This window comes from Ictalurus furcatus, chromosome 5 (assembly GCF_023375685.1).
Source record: "Ictalurus furcatus strain D&B chromosome 5, Billie_1.0, whole genome shotgun sequence".
Lineage (NCBI taxonomy): Eukaryota > Metazoa > Chordata > Actinopteri > Siluriformes > Ictaluridae > Ictalurus > Ictalurus furcatus.
Window position 1 is genome coordinate 4,999,833 of NC_071259.1, and position 24,192 is coordinate 5,024,024.

The following is a 24,192-nucleotide window of genomic DNA, read 5'->3' on the forward strand; positions in this document are numbered from 1 at the left end:
ACGCAGCACGGGGAGAACATGCAAACCCAACCCTGGAGGTGTGAGGCCAAACGTGCTAACCACTAAACCACTGTGTACCCTTATATAGTACTCCATCAAACAGAAGTCTAAAGGGTTTGTTTGTTTGTTTATTTACTTATTTACCTACATGCAAGTGTTTGGACACAAGGAGGAAACCCATGTGGGCACAGGTGAAACCATGAGAAACGCCACACAGACAGCAACCAGAGACTGGTGTATGAACAAACACTTTTAGTATTAACTTAACTTTTATAGTGTTGTATTGAATTAACAGTGAGAATTAACACTCACAGTGATAAATTACACTTACTGCCGTGATTAACTTCACACAGCCTATACAGTACTCATTTTGTCTAAATGGGCTTAAACACTATAGTGCTATAATTCAACACTGAAGGTGTTAGTTCAACCCTAGGTTAATTAAACACTCATTGTAAATTCAAGAGTTATTTCAGTATTAGGCCTATTAGTGTTAATGTTCACTCAGTGGTGTTTTACCTGTGCATGAGTAGTTTTACAGTGGACTAACTGCAGGTTAACATCTTTGTTTACTTAGCTCCAGTTAAGATTGTGTGCTCGCGCGCTGTGTTGAGTACGTCAGAGGTGTCGCGAGCGCGCAGGTGTGTTCATTGGAATCTGAAGGAAACTTGTGCGTGAGTGCTGCAAGTTTTAAAAAATATCCTAACGAACACACATAAAGTCGTTTTTGACAGCGGAGGGTTACAATTTTTTGGTCTTGTTTACGGGAAGTAACCGACCATGTCTTAAAGAAAGTTTCGAACTCGTGCATGGGATTTTGCCTCAGAGAGAAGCGCGTGCGGTTGATGGAGTCCGGCGGCGCGAGCGATGAGGAGAGTCTCCGCGCGCTCTTCCACGCCTGCGACGTCGACAATTCGGGCGTCATTGAGAAATGGGAGTTTGAGCGGATGTGTTCGGAGCTTCGCGTGCGCTCGGCGGACGTCGACGACATATTCGCTAAACTGGACGCGAACGAGGACGGAGCGATAAACATGGACGAGTTTATCGGCGGATTTCAGACGGCCTCCAGTCTGGCGAGCGAAGGAGGGATGAACGAGCGCGTGAACGGCGCGGAGGCGTGCGCACTGGCCTGGGAGGATTTCAAGAGCCGGCTCGGGGAGCAGACCGAGTTCATCCCGCGGTGAGGACAAACACCTCAGGGACTGCAACAGCTATTCATTAAAGTGTTTAAGAATCACATTCAGTGTTAAATTCACTGTAATCATGTACAGTTCTGTCGAACTAATGGCAAACACATGCATTCAACACTTAGGGCTGAGTAAACCGGTTCATTTACCCTTAAGTTTACAGGTAGGTTTTTCCTTAATGTTAGTTTAAACAATAAATGAATTCATCTCTATAGGTTGTAATCCAATACTGTGGGTAAATTCCTGTTAGACAAGAAAAAGGAATTGTTTTCAACTAACACCCCTTAGGATTGAACACCTGGAGTACTGAATTCACTTTAACAGTTTATATCTGACCAAATAAATGCATATAAAGACAGTAGGTGTTATTAATGATTAAGTAAACACTGCAGGTGTTATTCAACATTATAAGAGTTGAGTGAAGTGTGTAGGTGTTATTCAATATTATAAGAGTTAATTGATGAGTGTAGGTGTTATTCAACATTATAAGAGTTGAGTGAAGTGTGTAGGTGTTATTCAATATTATGAGTTAATTGATGAGTGTAGGTGTTATTCAACATTATAAGAGTTGAGTGAAGTGTGTAGGTGTTATTCAACATTATAAGAGTTGAGTGAAGTGTGTAGGTGTTCTTCAATATTATAAGAGTTAATTGATGAGTGTAGGTATTATTCAACATTATAAGAGTTGAGTGAAGTGTGTAGGTGTTATTCAATATTATAAGAGTTGAGTGAAGTGTGTAGGTGTTATTCAATATTATAAGAGTTGAGTGAAGTGTGTAGGTGTTATTCAATATTATAAGAGTTGAGTGAAGTGTGTAGGTGTTATTCAATATTATAAGAGTTGAGTGAAGTGTGTAGGTGTTATTCAATATTATAAGAGTTGAGTGAAGTGTGTAGGTGTTATTCAATATTATAAGAGTTAATTGATGAGTGTAGGTGTTATTCAATATTATAAGAATTATTTGAACACTGCAGGTGTTATTCAAAATTATAAAAGTTAATTGAACAGTATAGGTGTTATTCAACATTAAGAGTTAATTAAAAAATAAACTAGGTGTTCAACATTATAACAATTAAGTGAACAGTATAGGTCTTATTCAGCATTATAAGAGTTAATTGAAGCGTGTAGGTGTTATTCAACATGACAAGAATTATTTGAACACTGCAGGTGTTATTCAACATTATAAGAGTTAATTGAAGTGTGTAGGTGTTATTCAACATGATAAGAATTATTTGAACACTGCAGGTGTTATTCAACATTATAAGAATTAATTGAACAGTATAGGTCTTATTCAACATTATATGAGTTATTTGAACATTGTAGGTGTTAATCAGCATTATTAAAGGTATCGAACCTGTAAATGTTATTCAACATTATAACAGGTAATTAAACACTATTTTTGACACCTGACCTCATCAGCAACTCATTTTTGTCTATTAATACAGGCACTATAATATACAGTAAAGTGCGCAGTAGGTAGACTCCGTACATTATAATAATATAACATAGACTATAGTCTGCCCAATAGCATGGACATTACTCTAATGATTAATCAAATACATTTAATGGAAATGAGTATCCAGGTGACTGCACAGATGTTTTGGGTAACGAGTAATTATTTTGATAAAAAAAAAAAAAAGTACTAATAGTAGTAGAAATTATTTGAATGATTAATTTTCCTGACTCACATTTAGGAAAACAAGCCATGATGAGTTTACATGGAGCTATGTTTTATTACAAGGAGAGTTTAATTACAAAATGAGTATTGGTACAATTGCCATTTATTCATCAGTAATCGCTGTGTCCTGTGGATCTGTAGCCTACCACAGGATCTCCGGGTGCAAGTGGGTATACAACCTGGATGGAGGATAGTCCTAGAAATATAAATTCTAAAATTATAAATGGTAATGACAGCAGCTGTAATTCCGTAACATTTTTTTCTGACGATGTTTTAATTCCATTGAGTATCAGTAATACATGTAGTGATAAATTATGTAATAAAGTCATAAGAAACTTCTTGTAATGAAACACACCTGTATGTAAACTCATCATGGCCTGTTTGCTGAATGAGTCAGTAAATACTCTATACTCCCTTTGATAAACATGTTCGCTTTTTTACTTCTGAGAGGTAGGTTGTTTAAGAAAAGTTAAGTTATGCTAAAGCTTGCACTTTTGGTTGTATTTTTTCTTAATGCAAAAGGACTTTTTGCTGCTCTTGCTATGACTCACTTCATCTTTAGTTGCTCAGGTGTTGTTAAATGGCAGCAAAGATTGGCTTTCATTAATACATTAAAAATTATTTTTGTTGGTAACTTGCTGTGGTATAAGGGGAATAAAACACTTTGGAATGTACTGTTTATCGAAAATAATCAACTTTGGGGTGGAAACAGTATCTTTGTATCTGTCAGGCCATGTCACCAGCCCACTGTTGATTATTTTACTATAACAGCGCATCCCAATGTGTTTTATTCCTTCTCTGTATCAAGTTAGTACACTTGATTAGATATAAAATGTTCATGTTCACGGTGGGGTAATGGTTAGCACGTTTTTCTCTCACCTCTGAGATGGGGTTTTAAATCCTGTCTCCGCCTTGTGTGCGTGGAGTTTGTATGTTCTCCACATGCTTCTGGGGTTTCCTCTGGGTACTCCGGTTTCCTCCCCCAGTCCAAAGACATGCATTGTAGGCTGAATGGCATTTCTAATTTCTTGGCATTTCTACATTGTAGGCTGAATGGCATGTTCAAATTGTCCGTAGTGTGTGAATGTGTGTGCAGTTGAACCCTGCGATGGGTGGGCACCCCGTCTAGGGCGTCCCTCACCTTGTGCCCCGAGTTCCCTGGGCTAGGCTCCAGGCTCCCTGCGACCCTGTGTAGGATAAGCAGTATGGAAAATGGATGGATGTTCATCCTGTATGCTTTATGATGTAGTCAGGTTGGAGGCAATCGATTAGGGATTCTAAATATGCCTTAAGCCTGAAGCTGAGCTAAATCTGTGTTAAGGCAATTCGCATAAATCAGCATTAGTCTAATGCTCATCTTAGCTTTATTACTTTTGGATAAACCGAAACCTTTTGAGCCTTTGTAGAGACGAGAATTTGGTAGATATAAATACTGTGTCCTTATTAAAAGTAATAAGATGAGTTAATGTGGGGTTATGAAACCACATTTATATTTGATAATGTATTTCTTCTAAGCCAACAGATTTGGGGCTCTTTCCCAGGTGACTGGTGATTGTCACGAAAATTTTATTAACATATAATACTTACTCTAATATGGGCCTACTTGTCAAGTCAGCAGTTATTTCCTGAAGCTATTTTGGGGGAAAAAAATGTTAAAAATTTACTACATGACAGCTCTGTTTATCCACCATGTTTATGATTTGATGAAAAAAGTTCAGTGTATAAGAGTTAGGGCAGGTCACGTGTGTACACGGGTGTACTAATATATTCCAGTGGCTCAATGAGATCTTATACCCAGAGCTTTGCTCGTCTGTTGGAAATTCTGTTCCAGTCTAATCTGTATCTAATAAAGCCACAGTGCATTGCAGAATTATACAGGATGTAGACAGTGGAAAACTGAGTACAGGAAAGCACCATAAGGATGATAGTGTTGGGCACTAGTACAGAGTTCATGTACAGTCCACTGTGTTTTTTTTTTTTTTTTTTTGATAACGCAAGCTCTCAAGGTTAGTTCATGACATGGAGTACAGTACACTCTAAAACACATTCACTTCATTTGTGATTAGAGTTGATTAAATATAAAAACATTTAAATGAGTTTTAATAAAACTGCCTTTTGACCAAAGAGCTTATCTTTGTTAAGCTAATGTAAAAGTTTTAGAAACAATAAGTAACTATTTATTTGTTTTTTTTATAATAAATATATGTATGTATAGGTTAAGTGATTACAGTATCGCTGGCCCTTCTATCAAGTGGCTGTGAGAATACAAGAAATAATATTTGTCCAGTCCAAATTCAGCTAAAGCCTAAGGCTTACTTCCTTCTGTTGGTCTATATATAAATGCTAGTTGATGGTGTAACTGCTTTCTGCTGGCACTGTTTGTGATAACTAAAAATAACAAAACAAAAATAAATTAGAAAAAGCTGATACCAGCTAAAATGGTGGCTCAGAAATTAGTGGCTTCTGATTCTGTAAAGAAATAATAATAATATTTAAAAAGATTCAAATAGATTTTTTTTGGAATACATATACAGAGACTTGATTTGTTTAGATTAATTTTTGTTATATTTGTACTTTATTATATTTATTTAATTGGCAATATAAGTGATTTTTATGTGAAGTCGTGTTTTAGCTATGTATTTTTTCCCTGTATTTTTTAAAGCTTATTTGTTTTGTTTTTTTATTAATAATATATGTATATATTTTCTATATTTCTGCATAAATATGACTTAAAACATCATCAAAATCCAAAAAGTAAACAAAGAGAACCCAATTAAACAAATGAGTCAAAAATTTTATACTTGGTCATTTATTTATCGAGGAAAATGCTCCAGTATTATATATCTGTGAGTGGAAAAAGTCTGTGAAGCTTTGCTTTCAGTATCTGGTGTGACCCCGGTTCGGCAGCAGTAACTACAACTAACTGTCGATCAGTCCTGTACATTGGTTTGGAGGACTCTTAGCCCGTTCCTCAGTACAGAACAGCTTCAACTCTGGGATGTTGGTGGGTTTCCTCACATGAACTGCTTGCTTCAGGTCTTTCCACAACATTTCTATTGGATTAAAGTCAGGACTTTAACTTGGCCAGTCCAAAACATTAACTTTATTCTTCTTTCAACATTCTTTGGTAGAACGACTTGTGTGCCTAGAGTCGTTGTCTTGCTGCATGACCCATTTTCTTTTGAGATGTCCTTTACATTTTCCTTTAGAATTCGCTGGTATAATTCAGAATTCATTGTTCCATCAATGATGGCAAGCCGTCCTGGCCCAGATGCAGCACAACAGGACCAATCCATGATACTTCCACCACCACGTTTCACAGATTGGATAAGGTTCTTATGCTGGAATGCAGTGTTGTCCTTTCTCCAAACATTATGCTTCTCATTTAAACCAAAAATTCTATTTTGGTCTCATCAATCCACAAAACATTTCTCCAATAGCCTTCTGGCTTGTCCATGTGATCTTTAGCAAACTGCAGAGGGGCAGCAATGTTCTTTTTGGAGAGCAGTGAATTTCTCCTTGCAACACTGCTGTGCACACCATTGTTGTTCAGTTTTCTCCTGATGGTGGACTCATGAACATTAACATTAGCCAATATGATAGAGGCCCTTAGTTGCTTAGTAGTTACCCCGGGTTCCTTTGTGACCTTGCGGACTATTACACGTCTTGCCCTTGGAGTGATCTTTATTGGTCGACCACTCATGGGGAGGGAAACAGTGGACTTGAATTTCCTCTAATTTGTACACAGTCTGTCTAACTATGGATTGGTAGAGTCCAAACTCTTTAGAGATGGTTTTGTAACCTTTTCCAACTGCTCAAAAATCTCCTTTGTTCATGCCATGACACACTTCCACAAACATGCGTTGTGAAGATCAGACTTTGATAGATCCCTGTTCTTTATAGAAAACGTGGTGCTCACTCGCACCTGAGTGGAATCCCATTGATTGAAAACACCTGGCTTTTATTTCACCTTCAAATTTAACTGTTAATTCTAGAGGTTCACATACTTTTGCCACTCACAGGTATGTAATATTGGATCATTTTTCTCAATAAATACATGACTAAGTATAATATTTTTGTCTCCTGTGTCTACTCTTAGGACTTGTGTGAAAATCTGATGACGTTTTAGATCATACAGGTTACATTTCTCTCATTTATACAACTGAGCGGTTGAGGGTTAAGTGTCCAGCAGTGGCAGAGTAGAATGATGTCATATAATATTTGAGCATATTAATCATATTCTTCGATCAATATGTGTACAGAATTGATATAGTTTCGACCCTGTACCAGAACATCAGTCTGACCGAGACCAGGATGATTCCTCAGTATGAGAAAGTCCTTCTAAACTTCACCAGAGAGATCAAACTCCAGAGTAAAGAGATGGAGCGCCTGGGGCTGGCTGTCAAACGGTACGCACAGTCGCATACATAAAATTATCACAACAGTTAGCTAATCAGGTAAAACTTCAAGATATACAAATGTTAAATTATACTGATATGTATTTATAACCCTAGTACCAAAGGAATGTAACACTGTAGGTGTTATTCAACATTATAATATCTACAAAAAAAATGGATTTATTGAAAATTTGAACACTGATAAGGATTTTCTTTTAATTGTACAGTTATACCAACGATATATCAGAAAAGTGTAGTGTGACATTATATATCACAATATCGATATTATACCATCATATTGCCCAGCCCTACCGGAACGCACAAAATCCCTGGTCCTGAAGACTTTCTTGTATCGAAGCTTCTTGATTGACCTTAACAAAGTGCTGAAACTGGAGACTCCTTCCATAAATGTTAAATAAACGTCTCCTCACGGAAAGCATCACCATATGAACAAGTATACATTTTCTTTGTTAAAAAGAAAGTCCACCAAGTCCCTGGGAACGAGTTGTTACTATAGAAGGTATAAAGTATTAAGACGAGTGCATTAATGTAAACGCCGCAGCCAGAACTATTGTCAGAGCTGCTGTAACAGAAAGTTAATCAACACCTTCTGTCCAATCAGATTAGAGAATTCATCAGCGCTGTGGTATAATTGTGTGTAACATGTGTTTGCAGGGCTCAGGACCAGGCTGCCATTCAGCTGAGTGCGATGGAGGAGGAAATGGACCAGCGCATTCACACAACTGAGAGAAACACACGCGTGGAGGTCGGTACAGCATCGCCAGCACTGAAGTCATTTATAACTGTAACGGAATACATTTTTAAAGTAACCCTCCCGACCCTGCAAACCAGCTATCATCAGCCAGTAACACGGAGGATGAAAATACGTCACACAGCTCCAAAAAGTTTCCCTTTCATGTATATATTAGCTAAAGACATATTAGTATAGCATTATGAATAGGTAAACATTTTATTTAGATAATTCTCCTGCTCTGATGTTTATTTACATTGATATCACTTTATAATGTGATGCGAGTGTATTTGTGTTGTTTCCATGGATCCTTTATTTGGCATGGTAAATAACATAACAGCTAAATGAGCACAGGTGAATTCATGCTGCTCTGGTAAGGTAAATACTTCTGTCATGTGAGTCTCCTGGATGAGCTCCAGATCTTTATTTATCCACGACGTAACAGTTTTCAGGGCTGAGAAGCCTGGGTAGTGTCGCGTCTGCTCGCGTCCTTAACCCTGTTTCTAATCTTTAACTTCTGTTCCTGGTCCATCACTTATCAGCTGACCCACGTGTATTTCATTTCTGACTGTACAGTACCTGCTTAGTTTCCTACAGCTTGTCAGATAGCTGAGACAGTATGTACTACACTTGTTATTTCATTGTATTACTAAGCAAAGGAATGAGTGTTGACAGATTTATAAAAAAAAAAAATTTTTTTTTAATTATTTATTTATTTGGCGGGGAAAAGTTGTGGACAACATGTGGACTTTTAATCTTTTAAAACGTATTACATGCTTTACCAGATCCAGTAACACTGAGTATATTACGTCATGGGAAAAAGTTCAAACAAACAGCTGATAACTTGATATTTATATCATGAGCCATGTTCCAGCAGTGCGAGTAGTTTTCTTTTCTCAGAATTTCTAGATAAATTTATGGAAATGTAATATGCATGAAAACACGGTGCTTTTTTATTTGTTTATTTTTATTTATTTATTGATTTATTTATTTTACATCAGCCATGTCCTTCACACAATTTTACGGTCACACAATGAAGTCCTGTTTAGTGTAATATTTGTTTATGGAAAAATATGATCAAGGTTAAACACGGAGAGAAAAGATGAGTTGAAAGGGGAATTTTCATAGTCTCTCTGTTGTTCTGTTTCCTTCAGGAGTCTAAGAAGGCAGAGGCAACACTGAGCTTTATGAAAGACCAATACGAAGCTCAGCTGAGTGAGTTACGGCAGAAGGTCCTCACCCTGCAGATGGTGAGCGTTTGTTTCATGACCATCAATAAATCCAGTTTACTACTCCGGCGCTGTCGAATGCTCGATTCTGATTGGTCAGAAGTTTCTATAACAGCAGCTCTAAATGTAGTTTTATATTATTATTCTAATACATCCTTCTTTCAGTAGTAACACGTGTCAGACGAGCCACATTTTAAAAGCATGTGTAATTGTTGAGTTCGCATTTTTTGGAAGGAGTCTCCAGTGCCAGCACTTTGTAGCAGTCAGAGGTTTTCAGACAAGCAGCTTTTTTTTATTTTTTGGCTTATTAACTAAAAAAGAAAGATGAGCATGTCTGCTGAGGGAAGAACTATTTATAGCTTTAAGGACTTTCCACAAAGTTAAATGTGTAATCTATAAAGGAATAAATATTATAACGCATCCTTGTTGATAAGTAACATATTGCAAAATGCAGATTGCTCTGGAATGAGAATAGGGGAAAAAACCATTAAACCACCATGTCTTTGATTATTTCCCTACATCAGCACACCCTCGAATGTTTCATTCCTTTCTTAATAGGGAACCACTATTTCACTATAGCACTTTATTTAGTTACTGCTTGGAATGCAACTCTGTATCAAACCACAAAGAATGTTCACACAGAATGTTTTCTTGTGTACGTTCGGCTGATTTTGTGTCACGAAGTTGATATTTCTGTAAAGCTGCTTTGAGACAATGTCTATTGTAAAAAGCGCTATACAAATAAAATTGAATTGAAGCAATCTAAAATACCTTTCGTTAAACCAAGTCATTTGTGGCTTGGATTTGTGCTTTACAGTATTTCAAATATTTCGCAGTATCTTACAGTGTCTAACAGATACACAATAGTTTAATAAGAAGTTATCATGTTTGCTAATAAAGTTATATTAGCAACTGACTGAAGTTTGATCTCTTTCACAGTTCGAAGACCAGAACAAGAGCACCAGCCTTAAAGAAGAAAACATAGCACTGAAGCGAAAGAATAACGAGCTGACCCTGGTATGACAAGATTATCTCATTTACTTATTTCAAAACAGATCCAGTAAGGTTTTTCTTTCATCGTAGACATGGGATCCTCCTTGCGCTGCATGTTTTCGAGCCGTATTTAATAAAGGACGTGCTGCTGTTTTGCACAGGTTAAGCAATCGGAAAAGAATGTGCATAAAAATGGACACAGGTTCACCTTGTGTAATTACCACTGGTAAAAATGTCAGTGTAAAAAAATTATCACCCATATGCGAACATTTGGGACTCTTTTGTTGTTGTTTTTTGAGGCGGTCCCTTTTCCTCTACTCTATTTCCCACCCTATAATTTGCATAGTTTCTAGGGCTGAGTGTAAATGTGATACCAGACCCGAGGACTTTCCTTTGTGTTTCGGCTCATTCAGCTTCCCTGTTGTAGAGCCGTGGGCATTCCAGATCACACCACTTAGTCTACTTTTATTACAGCGCGTTCTTGTCGTTCAGCTGCTCTGATTAAGAATGTTTAATGTCAATGCATGGCTTTGATTTCTTCCAATAAATTCACATTTATGTGACTTGACAGGTAATATGATTGAAATGGTAGATTTTTTTTTTATCGGTCGTTGAGTAAAAATGAACACGTTTAATATCAGGGTCTTTGTGAACACACGGTTTGTGTAGACCTCCGGGATTTACCCGAGTTTGCACCAAAAGTAACAGTGTTAGATAGCACATGAAGTCAGTAATTACTTTCAGATCTAAATAAATAAATAAATAAATAAATAAGAAATCCGAGTGCACCTTGAGAAGGAAACTTCCCCAAATGACTGTCTATGTTATAGGAAAATAATGAATGTGGGGGTGATAAGAGTATGTTCACTTCTTATCAGGCTGCAGCACACCACCCTGTTGTTGATTGTTTTCCTATAACAATGTTTTATTCCTTACTTAAACCGTACAGTGTAGTTGGACTACAGAACCAGTTTTGGGATACATTGCATTAGTTATCTAAAGCAGGGGTTCCCAAACTTTTCCAGGGAAACGCCCCCCCAATGGCATTAACATTTGACCGCGGCCCCCCTTTTGCAAGATGTCTTTAAAACACATTAAAAATACACTTCTGAATATATCGCCCTTTTTTTTAAATTAATAATTACATCTTACATCTTTACATTACATTATATTAGGAATTGATTGTGTGTGTGTGTGTGTGTGTGTGTGTGGATGTCTGAGAGTGAGAAAGAGAAAACATACTAGTGGGAAGGATGGGCACACCAAATTGTTGAGGCCCCCCAGGCACCCCCTGGCAGCACACAAGTGGCCCCCACTTTGAAAATCACTGATCTAAAGTGTTGGGGGTTTTTTTGTTTTGTTTTTTGTCTGTCACAGCAATACCAGAAGCTGAAGCAGGAACTGCTGGAGTCACACACCAATATAGCATTTCTGCAGAGTGAGCTGGACTCCCTCAAGAGTGATCTCACTGACCAGAGCATCAATCTCGAGCGGTGCGAGTTCATTTTGAGATATCTATCAGTTTCTAGCTTATTCTTGATTATTGAGATCTGTGCAGCGCATAAAATCATGCAGATATAGGTCAAGAGCTTCAGTAAATGTTCACATCAAACATCATAATGGGGGGATAAAAAGTGGTCTCAATGCTTTTGACCGTGGCATGGTTATTGGTACCAGATGGCATTTCGGAAATTTTAGTTGATCTGAGATTTTCCGCACAAAACCGTCTCTAGAGTTTCCAAAGAATGATGCAAAATACAGACAACATCTGGTGAGCAGTAGTTCTGTGGGTGGAGAATGGCCTAGACTGATTCAAGCTGACGGGAAGGCTACAGTAGCTCAAATAAGCACTCTTTTAGGTTTAGAAAAGACCATATCACCTTCCAGAGTCGCAGAGATCGCATTTTCCAAATTCTGACGTATGAGGTGAACATTATCTGAAGCTGCATGATTGTATACATCGTGCTGCTGCCACATGATTGGCTGATTGGATAACTGCATGAATGGGCAGGTATATCAATATATTAAAATGTAGATATAGCTCGTAATACGTGAAGGTACTGAAGTGAAACGTGCATTAATAGTTTCAGGAATTGTAAAATAAATTTAAAAAAGGGTTTAGAGTAGAGTGTAAGGGTGGTGTTGTGTTACTATAGCAGTACTAGTTCTTAGGTAAACTCTCAGGGATGGGCGAATTTCACTGAGTCACACACGTACAGCATACAGATAGTGCGCAAAAGTATCACTATCAGTGTCTGACCACTCCCACTGCTGTTTGCTGTTCTAGCATCATAAGAGCAGGATATCCTGGAGTGACGCCACACACCTAAGGAATTTGGTGCCCTTGTTGCTCAGCAACTAAGTCAGAGCCCTAGTTGATTGCCCGCTTCAGTGGGTCTGTGGTGTTCACTGGTTCAGTGTGTTAATATTTAAGGAGTGTTTTTACTACATCTGTAGTGTAGGTGCTGTTACCTTGGACAAGAATTTTACTGTAAACTCTATGGTTTACTCTAAACCTAATGAGAATGGAAATCTAAGAGCAAGCTGTTGAACTCCATAAAAGTTTAGAATAATATGTGGCTATATTTTCAGCAGTCTGGGAAAACCAGTCTGTGGCTAGCAGTGAAAAAAGCCCAAAAGGTCAGGTTTTGGCCAAAATGAATACATACTTTGAGATCTCAACAGTAAGATACTTTAAAATACAGTATATTTCACCAAACAAATGCAATGTGTAAATGTTTTTATTTACATTTCGTTCCTGTCTAGGCTATCATTGGTAAGAAGCCAATTTAACAAACACAGAAGTAAAAACAATCTAGAACAGTCTGCCAAAAAGATGTCAATAACTTTTCTAGGGGCAGTGGTGGCTTAGCGGTTAAGGCTCTGGGTTACTGATCGGAAGATCGAGGGATAATGAGTCACATATATATATATATATATATATATATATATTGGTCACATATACAGTAGAGAACATTGAAATTGTTTTCTTCGCATACCCCAGCCTGTCAGGAAGCTGGGGTCAGAGCGCAGGGTCAGCCATGGAGCAGAGATGGTTAAGGGCCTTGCTCAAGGGCCCAACAGTGGCAGTGTGAACTTGAACCCCCGACCTTCTGATCAGTAACCCAGAGCCTTAACCACTAAGCCACCACAGGGGTGCTGTATCATGGCTGACCCCAACTTCCTGGCATGCTGGGGTATTGGGGTATGGGGTATGTCGGGGACATTAGCCTAATCAAATACCAACTCCTACATTTGGAATTAAGTTTTAAAATGTCGATTTTTTTTCTCTTTTTTTGCTTTTGGGTGTAACCAGATTTACATCTACATTTCATTCATTTTGTCTATAGTTTTCATTACAATATATGGTAGAAAACGTTCAAATTTCACCATGTGAAAGGTTTTCCCTGATTGCCGCACATATAACGTAATATTACAGTCTAAAAACGAATATCTTAGAATGACTGACATGACAGAAAGCCTTCTTATGTAGTTTAATCCAACTGTCCAACACCGCCATAACACAGACTAAAAGGTCATTCTGGTTATTTCCTCTTTCCTGAAGGCTTTGCTCTATTCATGTGCAGTCAGATGGAAACCTTTTATGCTGACCAAATTCTTCCCTCTGAAAAAGAAGTCTTATTTCTAAAGTGGCAAATTATACACATTTAGAGCTTACTTTGCAAATACCTTTCTCACATAAAACATTCATTACTTCTCCCAGAAGACTTTCAGACTTTGGAGTAAACCGGTTTTCCGTTCTTTTCTCAGTACAAGGAAACGTGCTGAAATTCCTGTCCATGGTTAATAAACATAGGCTACTGATGCGGTTCATAGAGTTTAGAGATTAGAGAATTAAAAACACACGTGTATTCCTTTAGGTGTAAGATTCTTGATTCTAGTTGCAATTTGATTATCCAAATATTAGCTGTGATTATATCGAAATATAGATCGGGTTTTGGATAACAATCAAAACCGTGAAATCGCGATGCTAGTATTACATCATCGTCCATAATCTGCTAATGGCCATCTTTTTAATATTTACTTGTGCAGAGATGAAGCCCTAATGAGGTCTTTTGCTGAGGAGAGGGAGAACCTGGAGAGGCAGATTGAGATTCTTCAGTAAGTATGAGACATATGAACATTCCTACTTACAGATAGCATAGAATATAACGCTCACTTTATTTCGTTATTCCCTGTTCTGGCGTTTAGCTTAGCAAACAGGAAGCTTCATGACACCAACGATGGTCTACGTACGAGTCTGGAGAACAGCCAGAGCAAAAACAAGAATCAGGTAAGTGCTTGAATATGATCCTTTGATCTCTGTAGACAAAGTTGTGCATAAGCAGAAACAGAAAAAATAAGTCAGTTTAAAGACGGATTAAGGTTCCACACACACAATGACCTGTCCTAATCTCACTGAGGAGGTCGGGATTAGTGTGACGACAAGTAGGAGTTGGAATATGTGTGTGGGCGGGGGGGGGTTTGTTTGTTTTTCAAGCCAACAGTGTAACCGTGCAATCTCCTAAAGACAGACTAAAATGACAAACAATTATGTTTGCAGAGAGGTAGTGGACTGTCTCCTGCAAGTACCATCGATAGGACAAAGACCATGGGCACCCCATATTTTGAAAGGTATGTCTGGAGCATGAGTTTATACCTGTGGCATGGTATATAAAATGTTATACACTACCGGTCAAAAGTTTGGAGACACTTGACTGAAATATTTCTCATGATCTTAATTATGAGAATTAAGTGTGTGAAATCGGTGTTGTAGACAAAAAAATATAACTGTGCCGACGTATTCATTTCTTTCATTAGAAAACTAACATTTTATTTGCAAAAAATATTTTTTTTAAACGGACGACTCGGAGCGAGTTATTCCGAAAAGCAGCCGATAAGCATCCGGCGTAGGTGACACTACCGCTTTACCTCTGTGTATTACTGGAGACTCTTCCCAATAAACGTTAAATAACCGGCTCCTTATGGAAAACATCGCCATGGAAACGATACGCTTTTCTTTGTTATATAACATCGCATTTTAAAATTCTTTTGAAGAAATGAATTCATGTAAGCGTACACCAAACAGGACCCTGATAACCCTGCGTTTAGTGTTTGACGTCTTTTGAATTTGATACTAAACCTATGATTTGAATTGCAGATGAAGTAGCGTCAGTGCCGTTACCGAAAATTAATCAACTCCTTTTGACCAATCAGATTTGAGTATTCGGGAATGTTTGGGAATGTCAGTAACAATATCGCACAATATTAACGCATGTTAATGTACTACTGTGTTTGTATGCGTCGTACTAATATTTCATAGCACTGAACGTGTTTACACCAAACACCTAGTCGAGATATGTGTTATAACACACACGGTCATCAGCAGCGCTGCAGGAATTGGCTGCTTACGTAGGTAATCGTGTCTTGGGCAGCTGTTGTACTCTCAAGATGTCCAAATTCACCTGGTTTTCACTATGTAGTGCATAATGAGTTTTGTCATTTTTCATGTCAGAGAGCATAGTGTAGAATATTCAGCACACTCCTGAAATCACCCAATAGGTTACAGAACAAAACGACATGCTGGAGAACACCCATAATGCACTTTGTAGGGAACAGCAAGTCGCCATCTGGACACATGAAAGTATGAATGATTGTGGGGGTTTTTTTTTTCGTGTGTGTGTTACTGAAGTATATCTTTGCTCTGCAGGTGCTGTAAGGTCTACATGGATGATGATGATTATGGGCAGCTGCGGATAACGGAGTGCCTGCAAAATCAGAGCAGTGAGTCTTTGGCTCTGGCGCTGTGCGATCCCATGCGCAGACGCAGCAGCTGCGAGGTGGACAGCCTGAACGAGAGCTGCGTGGACAGCGGCATGTCCACTCTGCGCTCCAACAACGGCTACGATTCGGTTCGAAGCATTGCTCGCATGATTGACTTCAACTGCTCAGGAGACACCTCAGACACGGAGGTGAAAGAACGCACACAGACGTTTTGTTGTTTAATCTACAAAGGACTTTGTAACAGATTTGCTTCCGTGATTTCAGATACAGTATGACACACGGGTATGACAACAGGCAAAAAATGGGTCTCAAACCTAAAAAGCGTTCCGGAGCTGTTCCTTTAGGTTTTCTACCTTTTTATTGGAAAACTCGGTGAGGGAGAGGATGCCGAGGGAACGGCCGTTTATACAGTCCCTCCCGAAAGTATTGGAACAGCAAGGCCAAGTCTATCGTTTTTCGCTATACATTGAAGTGTGTGTGTGTGTGTGTTTGAAGGTGCCAGATCTTCAAGACAAGACAGCGTGCGAATCAGACCACGAGTCTGTCCTGAACATGACTTTAAATCCAGTCGACACAAAAGACGTCACCGCTACAGGGAAGAAAAGTCTTTCCGCCATCTTCCACGAGGTGAGCTTAAAGACACCTGAAACACTAAAATCACAACACTCAAGCTTAAACATTACACATTATCCAGCTACTGATTGTGAGGGAAATCATACATAGTCAGGAACCTTAGAATCAGTGGGCTTGGAATTCTGAGGCTAATGAAATAAAAAAATATGGGGAAACAATAGCGAAGCTTAAGAGACCTCTCTTCTTGATGCTGATTGGGTAGAAGGTATTCATTCATTTTCTATAACATCAGCTCAGACAGTAGTTTCAAGGTAAAATCACAGGATTTTATTACTTTGCTCAGTGTAATATGTTAGTATATTTCTAGTAACAATAGATTTAATTGTTTCTTGATAACATGATAAGCTGCATTTGTGTGTGTGTGTGCGCTGTTAAGTTCAAGAGAGAGGAAAAAAAACGAGGCTAGTGAAGGAATTCCTGTTTATGACTGTTACAATGTAACGATAGCAGTTTCCTGGATGTTCCACAACGTTAAACAAATCTGTAAAAGCAGGCTTCATTAAATATTAAACTGTTAGCTTTGGCAAGGGATAAGATTTTTTTTTTTTTAAATACTTTGAGAGTGTGTGTGTGTTTTATTCCTTACACCACACCACCTCAGTAAACCCTTTCTTCCTTCCACTTTTTCTGTACTGTCCAACTAAGTACATAACTTCTCAGATATTACAAACGAAACCTTTTGCCAGTAAGACGTTCTGTTCGAGCTAAATCGTTTGTCTACAGATGCTGAAGGATGAGTCGGTGATGACGGCTCAGGCATCTGAAAAGGCGTACAAGATTGTGTTAGCAGGTGACGCTGCGGTGGGCAAGTCCAGCTTCCTCCTACGCCTCTGTAAAAACGAGTTTAAAGGCATCACCAGCACCACTCTGGGTAAGAGCGACTGAGCACGAAACACACAACATTGTATATAGTATATTATATTCTAATCTTCTTATCAAGATATAAGAGAAGAAAAAAAAACATTTTGTTTGTGAGAACATAAGGTCCAGAAACATATACATAGTATATTTATACATATACACATAAGTACGTGTGTTTGTTAGAAGACCTGAGGCGATGATGAGATACCAAATGCCGGCTGTGTTTGTTTTCATTAAGGTGTTGATTTCCAAATGAAGACTCTTGTGGTAGACGGAGTGCCGACGGTGCTGCAGCTTTGGGATACAGCGGGTCAGGAGAGGTGAGAAGCCGAACCGTGGTCACGTAAAATCATCAGAAACTCTAAACCGTCAATTAAACCCTAACACCAAATCCAACAACACATTGTCGCCCAAAACGTTCCACTGTAAACGGATCCTAGCACAGCTCAAACACATCTTTAGTCCATACCCTGAAGCTACAACACATCCTAAACCGATTATTTTGAATCACTAAACGTAGTGTAAACTGAGGCATGGGTTGTTTTTACTGGGTTAGTTTGAGAAATGCGAATTAGTATGGTTCCTTTCTCGACAGGTTCAAAAGCATCGCAAAATCCTACTTCCGACGGGCCGACGGCGTTCTCCTGCTCTATGATGTAACCTGTGAGAAGAGTTTTCTAAATGTGCGAGAATGGGTCGACACCATAGAGGTATTTCTGATATTTTATCCCTTAAATGAATAGCTTGTCGTTTTTCAACCTCTGCGAATCTGAATCTGGGCCACTTCAGAGTTTACTTACAGCTTAAAAATTATTGTCTCTGTTAATCGCCTCTACATTACAATATGGAGATTTAAAAAAAAAAAAAAAAAAAAGAAAAAAGGAATACATCAAGGAAACGGATCCAGCACCAAGGAAGTTCAATAGCGATCTCGTTTGCATGTTACAGTATTCATTAGTTGTTGACTTAAGCTCCCCTCATGTCCAGGATGTGTCCCAGGAAAAAATCCCCATTATGCTGGTAGGGAATAAGACAGATCTACGGCAGCAGGCTCTTCAGGATGGCGTCTCGTGCATCTCAACCAGCTGCGGAGAGAAACTGGCCAGGGTGAGAAGATTCACTATGATTTAACTCGTGTACTTCCTGTACGCATGTGTATAATGTGCTTGTGCCATTAAACAAACATTCACTAGGGTGAAATTTTGAACAGAAAGCCAGAGATTGAAGTGTGCTTGGTTCTCAACAGACTTACAGCTCCCTCTTCTGTGAGACAAGTGCAAAGGATGGCTCAAACATCATCGAGGCAGTGCTCCATTTAGCACGGTGAGTCACTCATAGTGCATGAAGCGAGGAACATAGTCAGACACCAGTCACACTTAACCCCCAAATCAAAACCTAGCTTAGCAAATACTTTAATGTATATTTCAGCAAAACGAACTAAATATGAACTTGTGTTCATAGACCAAACTTAGACACCCTGTATTAAAGTGCTTTCACTTATCCAGCACGTGAGGGCAGCAGATCTGCTTAAATTAAGTGTCATCTGTGAGCATCAGGAATACATGGTGACGCATTGTGCTGTCCTGTAACAAAGACACTGCATTTTCATTTTGACATTGTCATCAGGTTTTGAATGAATTTTCAACAAGACAAATAATTTTGGATGCATACTTCGCCTGTTTAGATCTAATAACCTTTGTGACACATGTGTGGCGGTCAGGGAAAACCCATAGGAATACAGCCAAAAATGACCAACATTGTGTTTTTCTGTCAATAGCAAAACTTTGGCGCTACTATTAAAGAATTATATACTATATTAATTATATAGAATAAAATATTATTACAAAATTATATACAGGGTGTCCCGAAGGTGTCCGTACATAGGGGACTATGTACTCTAGCACCCTTCGGTTGTGCCTTCATCAGTGGTGGTTCGTGGACGTCCACGTCTCGGTCGGTCCGCAACACTTAGTCTTTTTGAATTTGTTATTAAGTGTGGCAACAGTGTCGTGTGTGATGTGCTCGCCATGTTTCCTCTTAAAGCCCATCGCAGCCTTGCGACAGCTTCCCGATCCAGCCATGAGCATGATTTCAATACTATATTTTAAAATGCTAGAACGTTACCTGTGGTTGAGGGATGTGCAAAATAAAAAGATTTCATGTCAGGAAAGTTTCAGAACTGTATATAGTAGAAAATGTCCAAAGTTCACCATTCCTGAGTGGCACAACAGCAAAGCATTCAGGTTCCCGCTTATGCCACGTGTCTAGAAGTCAAGCGAGCAAAATTGGCCATGCTCTCTGGGTGGAAGGGGATAGTATACTCTTACCCTGTCAGTCGCAGTGACACTAGCCAATCATGAACCTCATAGATGTGACATACAGGTGTATGCAGAAGAGGGTAAACGGCTAGCACATTTGCCTGGCACCTCAGGGGTTGGGGGTTCGAATCCCGCCTCCGCACTGTGCCTTGTAGGTTCATTGGCATTTCCAAATTGTACGTAGTGTGCTAATGTGCCCTGTGATGGGTTGGCACCTCATCCAGGGTGTAGACCCGCCTTGTACCCCGAATTCCCTGGTATAGGCTCCAGGCTCCCCCGCGACCCTCTGTAGGATGAGCGGTATGGAAAATGGATGGATGGTGGAAAATCCCCAAAAAAACACAACAAAAAATAAAAAACGTGAAGGGTTTTTCCATGCTGCTACACGTACATCAGTAGCTGTCATAAATGAAAGTTTTTCTTTTCTTTTTTTCCACAGAGAGGTTACCAAATATGCACATGTACGCAAGGACACAACATTGGGTCCAAGCCTTTCTGGGAGCCCCAACCCAAAGCTCACCAGCTCAAAGTGCTGCAGAGCCTAATGCATGCTCTTTATCATCCTAAACACTCATGCAGTGTGTGGTATAATGCTTGTTTCAGAAGGATGGCGTCTGTCTGTCGGAGTCCATTATACATTTCTATGCATGTCTGTTTTGCAGCCTACCTCCGATTGTGCAGCTCAAGCTATACTTTAAAGAGTTCCATGTTTTACACATAATGTGCCGCATATAGGATATTCACTGTGTTCTGTCACAGCCTGAGAAGCGCACCATACAATGAGTAGGGATGCAAATGGAGTTTGTAAGAGTTCAGTGAGGGTTTCCTCATGGTGGTATACTAAGGCCCAATTAACAAGTCATTTGTATGTGCAATGAACTAGCAGGCATGTGGTGAGTTATTTACAAAGAATAATTTTGTGAATAACATCACATGCAAAGTAGGGGTAGAAAATACCCTTGTTGCTCGGAAGAGAAAGCTGTCACCGTGAACAAACTCCTCGCTCATTTCAGTTTTTTTTCTTCATTCATTATTCCTTATATAATTTATACTACAAAGTTTAGCTAATTTATTATTCCCTTGATTTTATTTTTCCACATTTCATTTACATCTCTCTAAAATGCATCTGTCACAAAACTCCTCCTCCCTTGTGCAAGGAGCTGTGGGCAATATTAGCTGATCCACACTTTGAAAATCTACCTGAAATAATGGACCGTAAGGATACCTTTGGGAAGCTGCTACGATTTGGGACCTGCTAATTCTAATCTCGGATACTGTTTAGTACGGATAGTATGCCAATTGGGATGCAGGGAGTGAGACATCCCGAAGAGTGAAACTGAAAATGAAACTCGAGTATAAGAGCGATATAAAACAACAGTGTATAGAAATCAAAGTGCGTTCTATAAATGAGGTAAACGCGTAGGCTCGGTTTAAATGCTGTCAGACGATGCCATTTAATTAACTAGGTGTCATTTTGTCTTCAGTAATGGAAACAAGCTTATGCAAAATTTAACACCTGCCCTACGGTTGTACTGATTTCCTCACACAATTGCAGATCCTGAGATGAATCTGATGTTTAGTAATTCCCATTGCGGGTTCAAAAAGAATGAACTTGCTTAAACACTACACTGTATTTTCCACCTTAGAATAGAAAAGTCCCACAGTCGATGTTCATTAATGTAAACGCACCAAAGAGACACAACATGCTATTTTGCACATATGAAAGACGTTATCCTTCCTTGACATGTTAGGAAAATATGCAATCCTTTTTATAATAAGTTAGTGCATTACAGCCTAAGTAGTTTTCAATAAGCTAGGAGTAAAATTTTTATTTATGATAATGAACTCTAATCGTTATATCAAATGATTGTGTAGAATATCATTTATTTTCCTTTTTTTTTTTTTTAACAGCATTCATATCTGAAATGTGGAGTTTGCTTATTTACCTGGGAGATCCTTGTCTGTCTGTTATTTAGAAAAATGTAGCATGCATACAGTATGTTGTATATTATGCAGTTATATGAAAGCCTGGTTTCTCAGACTCAATTGAAGCGAACATAATTTAGTGTACATGAAGGGTTTAGAATTCTGTCTTGTTGTTTAACTGAACAATTACTTTATTCAGGCATTACAAAAAACTCTTTCATTATTACAATTTATTTAGTGAGGATAGTGAAATAACCTGACAGTCATTAGTTATTTTTTCTGGATTTATTAAAATGGATTTTATATATTTTATATGTATTGATAACCCACTGAAGATTTTATGCAATATTCTAGCAGTTTTACTAACCAAAGAACAGCACTGCCACTGTGCATTCAATGTAGACCTTTTTTCTGTAGATATTTCCCATAAAACTTTTTAAACCAAGTGCCAGCCAACATAACATTGTTCAGCTTGTTTATTCATCCTTACGATCATTAAATTCCACTGCTTCGCTTAGATTGTAGTGCGTTATTTTCGAATGAAATTGAACTTTTTTATATAGAGTATATTATAAATTCTTGTATATTCTACATATGTAATATACTGTGCATCTTATAAACTTGCAATGATCAACACATTTTTTTGTAACTTGTGCATTATGGAATTCATTTTATGCCTAATTGAATAAATTGTGACAAACTGCATTATTAAATTAAGATAATCCAAATGTTGTTATATATTTTTCAATAATGTAATCATTTTCTAATTGAATTATTGTGTGATTTCAAATCAATCCACTGTTTTCTAAACGTGTTTTATTTCATTAAGGGAATTTTCCCCAATGCCTTTTACTGTCCTTATTTCATAATACTGATTTTCAAATGTATTGTGAAAGAACTAGCTAGGTTGTTAATAATGGAACTGTCTGATGTTAAAGTTTTACTCGGAAGCTAGTTGTTAGTAAGTGAGCTATAAGCTAAAACTTTTTTCATCTTTTTACAATAACTTAATTAGCCACAAATGCCATCCCATAATGTATCTGCTGCTGCTCAGGTTTACGCATTTCTGTTGTGTAAAAGGGATACCTACTCCACATTCAAATACGAAATATATATTAAAACAAGTGTAATGTTTAAATTCTGGGATTTTATTCTGGCAATACTAACATATAAAACAATCCATAATTGAACATAGAAACAATCAAAATTGACATTACAAACTTCATAAGGCTTTGAGTCCCAGTGTTCCACAAACTGGGTTTTTTTATGTTTGTTTGTTTGTTTTTTTTGTTTGTTTTTTTTTTAATCTTGGTATTCCCAGAGTTGCATTGTAGAACTGACAAAGACCAAAGTAAAAACATGTAAAAGTGTTTTGTTAGCCATGCAAAGAAAAAGTGTCTTTTCAAACACGTCCGGCAAATTAGGGTAAATAAGAAAGAAAGCAACTTTCACTAAAACAAAAAAAACAAAAATAATAATACAAAAAAATTTGCATATACCAACACAGTAAAGATGTTTTCCAAAGTTGCATATTTTCATTTGATCACACTCTGTGATTTATGAATGACACAAAAGGGAAATGTGTTTTAATTGCAAAGCGAATTAGTCTATTTGGTTGACCTGCATAATTGTAACACAAATGAAAGAATAAAATGTCAATGAATAGCAGTGTGGGCTCATTATACACTAGTGACACAATCTCATACAACTCTGAATTTGAATTTCATACAATTCTCAATCCAATCCATCCAATCCAATCTTGAAAGTGAAGTTTGAGGTTCCCTGCTGGAGCTGCTGCCCCCGTGACCCGATAACGGATAAGCGGTTGAGGATGGAATTTCATACAATTTTATCCAATTCTCTCATTTGCAGAATTTATTCATTTGGACAATTGTGCATTTTCTAGCAGTCAGAAATCTTACACAATTTCTCTACAAACAAAATAAATTAAACGAATTAAATATGAAATTTTCAACAAGAGAAATGTTCGGTTTGTGAGTTAAATCTACGGTCTATTAAAATCTTGAATATTTAGAGTAGATTTCAGAATTTATTTGGATAGTGTGAAATGGTAATAAGTAAATCGTGTATGGAATGATACATGTAGCAATATGCAACTTACAAACCCAACACAAAAGTTATTTATTCTATCCTTAATACATATTATTAATTTCAGTTAAGCACAAAACACACACACATGCACACACACACACACACACACACACACACACAAAAAAAAACAAAAAAAAACAGTGTTTAGGTTTAGGTGACCACTAGCAAATATCTTGTAGTTCTATTTGTTAGATTTTGGGCATTTCATCATATTTTAGAATCGAACTCATTTAGATCCATCTAGAAAAAGACAAACACTCCAAAGTGTTATTATTCTGACAATAATCTGTGGGTGTGTCATCATGTAATAAGAGGTTAGAAG

General features: G+C 37.9%; 1 protein-coding gene across 1 annotated transcript; it reads left to right on the plus strand.

Annotated features, from left to right (window-relative positions):
* Positions 1-637: 637 nt before the first annotated feature.
* On the plus strand, positions 638-23,477 carry rasef (RAS and EF-hand domain containing). The gene is made up of 17 exons (XM_053624356.1): positions 638-1,180; positions 7,129-7,275; positions 7,939-8,029; positions 9,169-9,264; positions 10,183-10,260; positions 11,614-11,729; positions 14,290-14,358; positions 14,449-14,530; positions 14,801-14,871; positions 15,947-16,208; positions 16,516-16,647; positions 17,377-17,524; positions 17,753-17,834; positions 18,110-18,224; positions 18,502-18,621; positions 18,761-18,837; positions 20,272-23,477. Exons 1-17 carry the CDS (start codon positions 810-812, stop codon positions 20,375-20,377), a joined length of 2,163 nt encoding a protein of 720 aa, XP_053480331.1. The 5' UTR covers positions 638-809; the 3' UTR covers positions 20,378-23,477.
* The last annotated feature ends 715 nt before the right edge of the window (positions 23,478-24,192 follow it).